General features: G+C 41.2%; 1 protein-coding gene across 1 annotated transcript; it reads left to right on the forward strand.

The window, feature by feature from the left end:
• Nucleotides 1-7418: 7418 nt before the first annotated feature.
• Nucleotides 7419-9284, forward strand: LOC120321127. Its single transcript, XM_039372783.1, has one exon. The coding sequence runs from the start codon at nucleotides 7993-7995 to the stop codon at nucleotides 8224-8226; it is 234 nt and encodes a 77-aa protein (XP_039228717.1). The 5' UTR covers nucleotides 7419-7992; the 3' UTR covers nucleotides 8227-9284.
• Nucleotides 9285-13370: the final 4086 nt, after the last annotated feature.

A 13370-nucleotide genomic window follows, 5' to 3' on the forward strand; every position in this document is an offset into this window, starting at 1 on the left:
AACCTAATGATACTGCTGTCTAGACAAATCTAGACACTTAAAACATAATGTAAAATATAATAACCGCAAAGCATTTATACTAACAAGACCGTCACACAGTGTACTATTTAATGAAGCAATTGACAGTAGCTCTGACTGAAACCAAATTTAAAGCCGCCTCAGACGCCGATGTTTGCATCACAAATAAATCCGAAAATAGACGAGTTGTGAGTGAATGTCATAACCGCAGGGGCAGTTACTCTGCTCCGTTTTCCCGCACAACATCTTATACAAAGTCCAATGAAGACGAATTCTCCTCGGGGTAATTGCCCTGCTCCACTTCCCACCCAACGGTTCCCATCTAATTATCAATTTAGTGCAATTTGTTTCCCTGGCCGAGGCGAAGACGTAATTTCCATATTTGTGATGCATTTTATCTTTGACTCAACAGTCTTAATTCGCTCTCGTAATTTCTGCCTTGCTCTGGGGCGGGCTTTTAAACTATTAAAAGTTGAAGTCTCGTCTGCCACCGATAAAGGCTGCCTCGTCAAACCCAACTGGTTAATTCTTAATGCAAAGCCAACGACGGACTGTTCTTTCTGTTTGTTGCAGGCAGATAGCAGATAGCGAAAGCAGTTTGTTAATAAATTAAATTCTTAATTCACTGGCCATTATGGCAGCAGTCAACTGGCTGTTGTGTATGTGTTGTTAATGGCCCGATGCCGAGTTTCCCAGAAAGTTTGGACACAGAGACTGCTTACAAAGAATTTGCAGCTCGTTTATTACGTTTAACTTGCTGTGAGAAAATATTTGATTATTTAATTGGTATTGGTTTAAATGGTCTTGGCTGCTCATCATAAATTGTGCTAGGTGGAACATTAATTTTAATTTATGTATATGTTTATGAAACTTTTATGCCGACAGTGACAACAATAAAATGTTGCCCATATGCCACTGACAGACTTTTTAATAAACTAGATTTTTTATTCAACCCTTTTGCAATTTTTTGCATTTGTCTCAAATGCGATGCGATAATTTGTTGTTGTTTTTGTTTATAGCCAGCTTAATTGCAAAGTTTTTCAGCAGTGGTTAACCCAATGGTGACCGTAGATTTATGAAATATTTATATGGATATAAATAAAAGAGAGCATGCATGCACATTCGGTAGATAATTTAAATCAATTGCTGAGAACTGCAATTAGCAGCCAAAGATAAAAATAAATTAAAGGCCTCCGCATAACAAATGGCCCATAATCGGGCCACAGCAAAATCCAACTGGATTCCATTATATATGTTATGTACCGCTACGTACGAGTATTTATATAGCTACATATATTTTAATGGCCCAGTCCCCATAAATTATGCCGCATTTACTTTAGAGATAGAAAAAAAAGCCGCTCCACTCGATAAATGGGTTGCGGTCGAGCCTTGAATCCTTTAATTTGAACTCGGACCGTCTTCCACACCCCGGCAACTTTGCAGCAGCAGTCGCAAAGTCAAAGGCACATTTCAAATGTCGAAAGCAAATAGAAAAGAAGTGAAAAAAAGCGTCGAGCTGAGGGCATTAAAATGCATGTGTGTAGTCTGGAGAACTGGAAAAATATGGCCAAAGCAAATTGCTGACTGCGCCAGAGTTGAAAACTTAACAAGTAAGAGTGGCGAGTGGAAAAGGAAACGAATGCCGCATGCCCAGTAACCTGAAATCATTAAATTTAACACTTATCGAAAAATATATGTGTGTGCTTACTTAAGATTGCCTTAACCTGACGTACAGATAACTTAATAATTAAAAGTTGTAAGTATAATTTAACCAAGATACCTCTTAAGGAATTGGTTTCCAAAAATATATATTTTATTCGTTTAAACCTTTTTTGTGGCAAGGCTTCTTAGTCCATCTTACCCAATGCTATCCAGCAAATCCTCACTGAATTTCAACTTGGGCCCTTGGCCAACAGCGCCGCTTCTTTTTAAATAAAGAGCAGCCAAACGCAAATATCATCGAATGGAATATAATTTATGTGCTCCATTTGCAGTCGGCAGTTCGCCACTCGCACACATATGCTGCTTTCCTTTCAGAAACCCCCAATTCGAAACCCTCTCCTCCTGAATTGAACGACTGCCCGCATTCTGGGCACTTTTGCATATGGGATACCCAAATGGAATGAAAATGGTTTGGGCTGGCAGTTAGCGATTCCCCAGTCGCATTTTGGGAATTTTTCTCGTTGCGTTTCATCTTTTGGCAAGGTTGCGCCTCCGATCCATAAATATCCGCTGGGCACTACAGTTGCCGGATCCCTTGGCTAGCAAAAGTTTGCCCCTACCATCGGCGTATTTGCCAAATTAAATCGTTAAATGCTTGTTAAAAAGTTCGACTTGCCTCTGCTTCGCCGTGTGTATCCGCATCCATATCCATATCCGATTCTGAATGCGAGTCCGAGTCCGAATCTCTATCTGCATCTGTATCTTTAAACCTGGTTTCTGGGCAACTCACCGACGCTTATGATTTATGCCAGCGCATGTTTTGTAGTTTTTGGACACAGGTTGCCTTTACCGTCGAAGAACGTAAATAAGCAGCGGCCAAAAGGCTAAATGGTTAAAACGGCAGACTGGCCGAAAGGGTTGCGGTTTTCTGCTTTTTAGCTTTCCGCTCTTAGCTCCTTTTTATATTTATTCTCATACGTTGCCGGCTCGCTGGGGGCCATTAAACAATAAATTAAGCGAAAGAGAAATTAAACTAAAGTCGGATTAGTCATCGATGATTGTGGGTTCGCATGAGATGCGAAAAAAGGACTCAGAAGTTCTTGAGAACCGCTGAACACATCCTGGGGGTATAAATTTCAGGGGTTAGTCAGAGGATAGATGGGTTTTAAAAAATATAAAAGCGAAAGCAGATGGTTATATATTTACACACATTCAACCAAGAAGGACACGGTCTAGTAGTAAGACTTCATCGAGGCGCCACCCAGAATCACATACAAAAAACCATTTACATTCAAAACAAATTCTAAAAATACAACTAATAGTTCGAAATATAGTGAAAGTAAAATGTTAAAACTGGAAAGTATCTAATTATCGCAGTAAACGATCCGTTTATAATGAGCCTGCTCTAAAGACTTCCTAACGATCAATAGCTGAAGCTAAAACACGCCTCTGCAACTTCAACTAACGATGACTGATCGGCTATAACTAATAAGTTGTGCTCCTTGCCCCTACGAATTTTCATCCCCTGAAGAGCTAATTGCTCCACCTGCATATTTAATTGTTGGCCGAACATGGCATCTATCATCTGCAGATGATTAACGCTCCCCTGTCCCCTCGATTAATACATCAAGATCGGAGCGGAGCAAAACAAGGGAACTCGACGGCGATGCAACACAAAAAATGCTGTCACAATAAATTTAAATAAATTGTTGACAAACGCCAATAAACATAAATTTTTGGTGTGCAGCAAAGCAAAGCAGCGAGTTGTAGTGGTGAGCCGTCAGTGGAGAGGGCCGGAAACCGCACTGTCAATCAAAAAAAGTGGAATTACAGAGAAGCGGCGATGCCAAGAGGGACTTGGTTACAAAACCTGAAAAAATTCACGCAATGTGGGTCATTTTATAACTATCTTTGATAATCTATCTGACGCTTAATATTTAACTTTTAAGCACAACAATTAAGGCTTTGGATATTTCGTTTACATTTAAATACTGAAAGCTTAACTTAAAAGCAAACAGGGCTTAAATTACTTGAAACAAGGATTATAAAAAGGGGTTTATAGTAACCTGATCTCCTAAGACACTACCAAGATATTTTACGTTACAATCATTTTAAAACAATATGTTTAAAATACATTTTGTTTGGATTGCTCGTTTCAAAAAATGTATGGAGACAGAAAAACCTAATTTATTTAACTTAAAACCATACGTAGCTGATGATGAAATTTATATAATTTTTGAGCCCTGTGCGGCATATGGAATGCACGTGTGGCGCTGGGCGATAATTGCATGAGCTGCGTTTGCTTTATGCAAATCGGGGGATACTACATAATGACTCAATTACATGTTGCAACTAGCCACTTGCAGCTTGCGACCGAGGGTTTCCTTTCGGTTTCTGATTGCTCGAATGCGGGCAACTGGCACATTGACCGGGGCTAACCGAAGCAAACTGCTCACATGGGTTGGTTATTGAGTGCTGGCCTTTGTGGAGATGGAGGAGGAGGTCTTCAGCTTTATTGATGTCCCGTTGCTTTGTGGCGGACAATTGTCGTCATCGACAGCGACAGCAACAGCGACCTCGTCATTTAATTGTAAGTGAAACTACGCTTCGTTGTCGCATAATGGTGCACACGCTCTATGCTCTATACTCCATGTGTTGCCAGTATGTGGTGCCCGTTTCCCCCATTGTGCGAGGTCAACAACCAGAGATACGACCACCACTCGACGTCGTCGTACTCCGCCAATCCAAGTGCCGTCTCTAGTGCGCCACTGTCTTTCTGCCCCCGACCACCCTATGTGGTATATAATGCGTACTAGTGCCGCCAGTGGCAGTACCATCGGAATCCCGGGCTGTTGTCAAAATAAAACACACTTTAATTGATACATTTGCATTTTATTGTAAATGCAGCTCTGCGACGCGGCGCCCAGCAATGAATATTTATGCAGCTTTTATGGGTCAGTGCAGCATGGTTGCAGCTGATAAATATTTGCATCAGCATCTGGCATCTGGCAATCGATGACAGGCAGCACGGGCTCGCATATCGATTATATGCGAACAGGTGCTGGGCCAGAAATTAATAAATCATCCACATTGGACTGCATTTCTAGGGTTAAATTGGCAGAATGTATGGCAAAAAAATGACCATAAGGTGTGGCAAAGTCAATACACGCAACGGTAGGCTCACCGAAAAATGACTTGGGAATTATAAGCACATATTTTAGAAACATCGCATACAAGGTCGTACATCTTGAGCTTACAGGACATTTTCCCGCTTGTTAATAGAAAGAAATAAGTAAAATAAAATTGAAGAGCAGTAAAGTTCCATAGGCTTTTCTTTCAGTTAAGCATATTTGATTCTGATAAACCTGCAGCGAAATACCATTCAGTGATCCATGTCCAAACACTCGTATATCTGCCAGAAATCAGCGGCGAACACATTAGATCCCAGCTGGAGTCGGCGTTGAAGGTTGTGTTCTGTGTTCGGTGTTCTCTGTTCTGAGTGATCTGATCTCATGGCCCCAGTCACATGACTAACCCCATAGAGTTCGTGGTCTGGGGCACGAAAGTAACTTACATATGTATGTACATAGGTGGGGCTCCAAGATCACCTTGCTGGAGAGCTTATCGTACTCCATTTTGCGTGTGAAATTCAATAAGTTAAAGCGACTCCGACTGCAGGCTGTTTAGCATTGGAAGACAGACGAACGAACGGGGCGGTGTTCGTTGCCAGTTGATGCATATCTGTATTTTCCCCCGACTATATTGACTAAATTGTTTGCTGGGTGTGGCGCAAAATGCACGACAAAAGTGTTCGTGTTGTTGATTTTCATTTCTGTGGTATTGTTGTTCGGCATGTTGTAGTTCAATTTATGACTCTTGTAGCGCTTGACTTTTGCGCAGGCGTTGAAAGCCCAACAACAAGCCGGCCTTTTTTTTTTCTCTGACAACAACTCGAAAATCAAATTGAGCTGCTTCGAATAGGTTTTGGTTTTGGTTTTTGGGCCGTTCACTCGGATTGTTTGCTATTCGATTTGATTTCGTGTTAATTTCCATTGAACATTGAACATTCAGCACAATACGTCACAGTCGAAGGCCCAGCGTCACAGTTATGTTTGCTGTGTTTACAATTTCATTTAGTGTCCAACATCCAGAGATTGGCCTTAGTTGCCGGCTCCATTCGATCTGTTTTGGGACATGACAAGTTGTGCGATCGATTTGATATGTTTACACGCTTCGGGAAATTGATATGTCAAACAAAACAGATGTTGGGCGAAATGTTTCCTCTATTATTGTGTGGAAAAGCACTCTGCTCAATTCACACTGCAGACGGTGTTTTATTGCCCAGCTGCTCAGCTCCACAGCTCCCTAGCTGGGGAAGTCGTTTCTTCGAATTGTATGTCTTAATTTGAGAACTTCCTACAGACACCGACCACCAGACCCATTGACCTGGTTTGCTTGCATTTTTATTGGCCATTGATTTGTGGGTTTCCCACAGTAAAGCAGTTGAGCAATAGGTGCAAAAGGTGACTAATACAGAGGATGCTCCATTGCTAGAATCTTAGATGGCCAATTTAAAGTAGCTAAGCTATTTCTATAGACTAAAATCAAATTATATTTTGCCAAGGAAAATTAAATCGGCATACATACATTGGCTTGGCAACAGCTGCAGCTAAAGTTTTTCCCACTTTCTGCACTCGGATATGCAACCAGGTTCAATGCAAAAACAGATTTGCATCTGTATCTATCAATATCAATTTCGCTTAATCGTGCCACAAACCCCAATACAGCCGTTGCTCTTCAATATCAAATCCATTAGCCATTGATTGTTCTCCAATCTCCATTCACACATTCGAGAACTGCAATTGAGCTAATTCCCATTCCATATTCCATTGGTCGGCCGTCGAATTGGTCTCAATTGTCATAATTACACCCACTCAAATGTATTCAGCAGCTGGTATCTGGATTTTATTTTTTTATAAATAATATTTGTTTTTTTTTTTTATTATTTCGTATTATTATTTCTGGTATTGCTGTCGGCTAATTCTTCTGACAAGGCGCTAAGCAGCCGCGACAGCTCGCCGATTATCTCCGACAATTATTTGTTGTCTTCCGTCGAGGCGCAACCTTGAAATTAAATATAATTATGAAAAGGCATTCCCATTCACGGGCCCATCGAATGATATTTCATATAGTTAGGGCCCGGCGACGTGCCTCAAATGAAAAATAATTTAGGATGCCGGCACACGCACACTTCAAAAATAAAAATCCGAGCGCCGAATCAATAATAAAACCACCGACCACCGGCCAGCCCCGCCCCCTTCCTCTGAACCAGCCCACGGTTTTCAAGTCAACCAGGCAACAACCTTTATTTATTTATTTTTCCCCTCTTTGTATTTTTGCCCAGGCAATTATAATTAACTTCGCGGCGAGTTTTGATTTCTTCTGGTTTTCTTTTTTTATATTCCCTTTTTTATTTGGCTCTTCGCTGTGCCCACGGGCTGATAATTTTGTTCGCACCTGATCGCGTTACTCAGAGATCAGGTTTGGTCTCCCTCGCGTTACACAGAGAAAAATGAGTTATTTAAATGGATATAAAATATAACTCAAAAAACTTTTCATAAGCTGCATAAATGGCTTTCATGTCGCAATTCAAAGTGAGCAAAAGTGATGGCTAAAATCGCTTCCGTATTTATAATTATTTATATCTATTATTTAAAACGAAATCTTTGTACATAAACATTTAGAAGATATCTGGCCAGTGTAATGTGTTTTTTTGTTGAGCAGCGTGCAGATCATTAACAGAGCCAGAATTCCAGAGACAGATCCAAAAGTAAGTCAGCATCTGCGGTTGCTCAGTTTTGGTTAGATCTCTTTCGGCCAGCTGAAGTTCTTTAGAGCCATTTTCCGAACAATGGGAACTTTCATTTGTCTTCGGGTTTTTACTTTTAAACCAGATCCAACGAAAGTACTTCAGGTTAACTTAATAGGCTGGACCTAATGGGTTAATGAGTGCCGGCCGAAGGTAATTGGAAAACCAGTTCCAGCTCTTAACAACCGATGATCAATAATAAGTTTTGGGCAAGGGATTTGCTTAAAGTGGAAGCCAAGCTGAAAGAGAACCTAATCCCAGCGGACTTGGGCTTCTACCATAAAAGTGAAGCGAAAAGGGTTAACCTTTAAAATTTACAATGTCCCACGGTCGCCGTTTTTATGACAAGGAGCGGCCCACAAAAATGAAAGCTGTGAAATAAAACGAAAAGAAAAGCCGAGAACAGCGATTGCGATACAGAACAAAAACAAACGGAGGAAAGGATGGCTCGAAATGAAAATAAAACACAAACAGAATCTGGCAGCGAGCAAGGAAAATGGAAATGGCAGGAAAATTCAAATCACAAACTCGGTATTTATTTGCGAAGCGTAAATGATTACCACTTAAAATGTGCTCGACTGCCACCTAAAAACCAATTGTTGGAAAAAGCACAACCAACCAACCAACCGAGTGGGTGGTTCTGGGTGACTCGAAGGACACGGCAGCAGAAGGAGTAAAAGGACCAAAGGCAACATATGTTTTTTATGCCTGAGCTGTCTAAGTGGATACGGGCGGAACGGAACGAGTGCTCAGATGGAAAAGCCATGGGAATGGAGGGATGCGGATGTGGAGGTGGAGGTTGGGGGCTCCTTGCTGGGCGAGAAAACTGCGGGACAGCTGCCAGAGCTTGTTAGAATCTCCCAAAGGGGGGAATTCCCTGGCAGAGCGAAATATGGAATTCATTAAACGATTCGTTATATATAGAATAAATTGGATTGGAAAAGCAAATACCCTAAACAAAAGCGGAGCACAACTTGTTAAGCCGAGAAAGTTGTGCATTTAATGTGTGATTTATAGGGTTTAAGAACTAGCTTGCAGTAATCAACTACCGGGAGTTTAAGAAATTGTTTTTATCAAAATGGCCAATGATAAAAGTATTTATCTATAAGTAATCTACACTTTGTTAAAAGTGATTTTGGAACTCTGTAAAATGTACAATTTTAATGGTTTTACACAGCTTACAAAGTGCTTTGAAATTCGATCATTTAACCATAAATATCAGTACCCATTTTGTACTTATCCATTGTCACCATAACTTCTAGTACACTTTAAGACTGCACGCGAACGAAAGAGAGAGTGGATATGTTTTAGAGAAATTGAAGAAGGAGAACCAACTCACAGCACAGACAAAACAAATATGTTAATGTATCTTACACCCAGCGACACGTATTGGTTTCAGTCTGCAATCGTCGTTAGATGGCATATATGAGTGAGTTATTCCAAAGGGGTGGCAGCTTTTTCGAGCTTTTCCGGCGGGAGTGGTGAGGAATGGTGAAGGCTACAACAAATGGGCGGCCTGTGCCGGCGTCGCCTTTTTCCTGCCTTTTTATGGTCGTCACGGACCGCCCGCAGGACGCAAAAAGGATTCGCATTCCGCCCACTTTGCTGCACGCCCTGCTCGCACATTATTTTGCCACTTCTTCAGCTGAATTTGAATTAGATTTGTGCAGCAGCGTCTGGCGCGCGTCTTGGCATCGTGTAAAATAATATATTTATTTTTATTTGCCACACGCACACACCCACAAACACCCACCCACACACACACCCACACAAACACAGAAGAAGACAGACAGAGAAAGTCCCGAAACGCCGGGTCACAGCAAAAGTGTTTTGTTTTCCTTTCAATTTGTATTTTTATTATTTTCATTTGTATTATTTTTGTGTGCTCATGAATAAAAAAGGAGTAGGAAGCGACAGCGATAGATGGCCCCAAATTGTATGGCTTAGCCCTTTTGTGTGTTTGCCGCCTTGCCCCAAGAAAAAGTTAACAAATTTTCGCATGAATATTTCGCCCTCCTTCATCTCTTTACCAAGGGGTTACCATTCTAACTCTGATCCAGGACGAGAAGCGACCCTCGACTTGGCTTGGATACCATCCTACCCCGATGCCCATACCCATGTTCCGGGCAATGTTGACATTGTTTGCTGCTGACAGCAGCCAAGTTTTGAGGAATTTGCTTTTAATGGACAGGCGAGACAACGGCGAATACAGAAACGAGTGGAGAACTTGGGCGTGAACTTAGCATTTAAATAAAGCGGCGGCAACGGCGGCGGCAACAACGGAAGTCTATTGATTTTCTGATGTCCGCTGACTACACTTGGCTTAAAGCCACCGAGCGGCTTTAATCAAAATATTTTTAGTTAAATGCCCGGCTGGACCAAATTACTGAATTACTTCATCAGCGCTAACAACACAAGTCGCTTGGTTAGGCGGCGGTCATCAAAGGCGGTCTTTGGATCAGTGGAACAGATCCGGAGCAGATCGGCGGCGGTTCAAAGTTCTCGAAGGCGGCAACTTTCCAATTTTCACCGTGTTACCTAATTTTAATTGTCATGCCACCTGATGGCCATGATGAGGCATCAAACTCATTCTCAGCCTCCTACGGCGGCTACCTGCTTCATCTTTTGAGCCTGGCTCATTGTTTATTTTGCCGTTTTTTTCTTATTTCATTTCATTTCGGTGACCTTTGTTGCATTGATTCAAACTACTTACGAGCGGCAATTTCCTTCTGCCGCTGCGCTTTTGTGGTTTGTCGCTTGTTTAGTTCCGATAATTCCCGGAATTTAATTGCCCATCTCTTGTGTCAATTGTTTGGCTACCCAAAGAATGGTGCCCAGCCTTCTGAGCTCTTCGCAAATGGCCCACAGAGTTTTTATTTTGGTTTTACGGCCGATCAGCCAAAACAATGCCTCGGAAATTGCAAGAAATTATGGGTATATTGCATCTGTGGAAGCAATTCGGTTGCATTTTTTTTTCTTTTTGTGGTCGGGGAGTGATTCATGAGTTGGGCAACAATAGACTGAGGAATGCCATTTTAGCCGTTTGTGTAAATCCGGTGGGTAAACAAATTTCTTGTACAGATGCAGAACAGATTTCGAACAGCACTGTGGAATGTTTCGTTTGCTTATTTTGTAGCTATAACTAAAAATTACAATTTTCAAGCCCTAAATCAAATAGTAATAGTGGAAATATGTATTACATTATAATGCGCTTTACTCCTACCACCTCTAAACACCTCTTTTATATATTTAGAGAACACTCCGGAAGGGGTAATTTTAGTGCTGGCCTTAGACCCTTTAAGGGCCATATGTGCTTTCAAATCTGTTGGCTAATAGAGTTCCTGGGCCAGGGCCATAAACTGTCAAACATTTACTTTCGCTTCCTCCATCGAAGTGGCAGTCTTAACCCCTAGATGCCGATGCATGTTGGCAGTGCGAGTCGTAAAACCTGGGCTAAGTTCAGTACCTTTTTTAGTTGTTTGCACCTTGCGTTCCGTATGGGAATGACTGACTATATGGAGGGCCTACATATCAGGACCCTGGAGACCAGGTCGGTTGCTATTAGCAGTACATTTCATACATTTTGTAGTGCACATAAAATGCTCCCTTTGCTGGCTGTTTGTGTAAACTGTTGACAGACTGCGCCACAGACGCCAGGGGTTAAGGGAAAGTGGGCGGGGTGTGCTAAGCAAATGAGCTGCAGTCGTAAAAAAGACAATTGAGCTCATATATTCTACACGTTGGCCTGCGTTGACAGATCGTAAAAAGCCGTCAACTGAAAACTCCACACCGCACCGCATCGCAACGCCTCGATGCCAAAGACTCCCACATAAATATCAAGATCCGAGACCGAAAGGCATCGTAAAAAACGCCATCAGATACCAGATACACTCGGCACTAGAGGAGAACCTATAGTAACCAAAAAAAAAAAACGAAACAGAACAGAAAAAAGGGCGAAATGGGGCACTCAGAACTCCGCCAACAACCATGGCAATAATGAAGAAAACCGAAATTGATTAATCTCATTAATAAAATGCCAACCTGCATGGTCCGTGCAATCAACGGCTCTACTTTGGGTATCCCTTAAAGTTGAGACAATAAAAAACGCAATCGTAAAATATGGAAAAATTCTATGCACTACTCCGCTGCATTCAGAGTTAATGCATTTTATGGCCAAGCTTTTGGTTAATTTCCCCCATGAAAGGGGGTTCAACTGTCACCGGGCATAAATTTTAATAAAACACCCAAACTGAACTGAAATTTTCATAATTTCTTGTTTTCCTTTTCAGGCCGTTCTTTTTTTATTTTTATTGCGCAATAGCTAATTAAAATTTCAATAGTAAAATGTTTGCTCATTACGAGCGCTCTTATCAGTGCCTCCCCATCACACCATCATCATCAAAATCATCCAGCGGCCTGTTAAACTCAAACATTTTCCCAACTTTGACTCACAAATGAGGCTGCCAAGTTCGATGAAGGCAGTGGGGAGGGGCCTTTTTAAAGCAGGGCAGGTGTATTTTGTACCAGTGTATGCGCAAACAAATGTCTTGTATTTCGACGTGTTTAACTAAACTAAGCGAATATAATGCACATTATACTAAATTAGATATGTGCGTAGATAGCAGCACAACAAAACTGCTTCATTTGCTGATCAAGGTGAAGTGATTTAATTAATTGCAGCTGCTCCGTAAGCCAAATCAGTCGAAATAGTCTGGTATTATGCGGGTCTAGATATCATTGCTGATATACGAAATTCCATGGCAGAGAGTTGGGGAATATTAATTGTTCCACATTGTTTAAGTCTGCATTCAAGGTTCACGGAAAACGAAAGACAGTTTGATAGAAAGTGAAGGGAATTTATGCACAAGAAGATGATTAATATATGGAATTAACATATTTAATGTGCAGAATAGGGGAATATTCAATTGGAATTTATAGAGTTCCACACTACCTATTTCAAATTCTTTAACCTCATTTAAATGTAGTACATTTGCACATAAACTGGTTTGGCTTTTATTTATTTTAACGTAGATTTAAGGCACTCTTACAAAGGTCTAGTCCCTAATTTTTAAAGGCACAAATTTTTAAAGGCCATCATCGATTTGGAAGTTGAAGTAAAATTCTTAGATAAGAACGCGTCATTCCCTGGTCGTAAAAACTTCAGTCGTTTCCGCTTCGCTCCACGAAAAAGACAATAAAATTTCCCAGTTAACTGCGTTCATATTTAGTATTTAAACTTTCGAAAGCCATTTTCATTAGCTTAGTTAACCTCTATTATTAGTCCAGGCAAAATCAATGACCCGGACCGCAGACATGTAAGTCCATCTTTGCCATTAAGAGCCCATAACCAATCGCCTGTATGTGAGCAATGTCTATGCGCATCTATGTTTAAATATCTACCATATCAATCAATGGTCAAGTCGGTTCGCTTGTTTGGCCCCTAGATGCTTATCGGCCACTTAATAAATTTCTCTGTGGGGGAGTCTCCAGTCTTCATCTTCAACCGAATTCGTATACGAATCCGATGATGGAGCTGCTGGAGATGGCATTTGATTTTAAACGTTTTGGCTACGCGTGCTGATTTTATAACTTTGTTGGACATATCATTTTTTATGAAATCAGAAACCGAGGGCCAGTGATTTTGGGCAAGTTAATTTGTTGCTTGAGTTGGGTCCCCGGGATCCGATAAGATCTGACACAACAGAAAACTAGTTTCGCTGGCGGATTTGTCATATCACTCATTCGATTTGATGCTGGCCATAGTTTTCTTCGATGGTTTTGACGGGTCACAATAGCAAGTTCTTGAATAGCTCGCCCCATG

The sequence above is a fragment of the Drosophila yakuba genome, chromosome 2R (assembly GCF_016746365.2).
Source record: "Drosophila yakuba strain Tai18E2 chromosome 2R, Prin_Dyak_Tai18E2_2.1, whole genome shotgun sequence".
Classification (NCBI taxonomy): domain Eukaryota; kingdom Metazoa; phylum Arthropoda; class Insecta; order Diptera; family Drosophilidae; genus Drosophila; species Drosophila yakuba.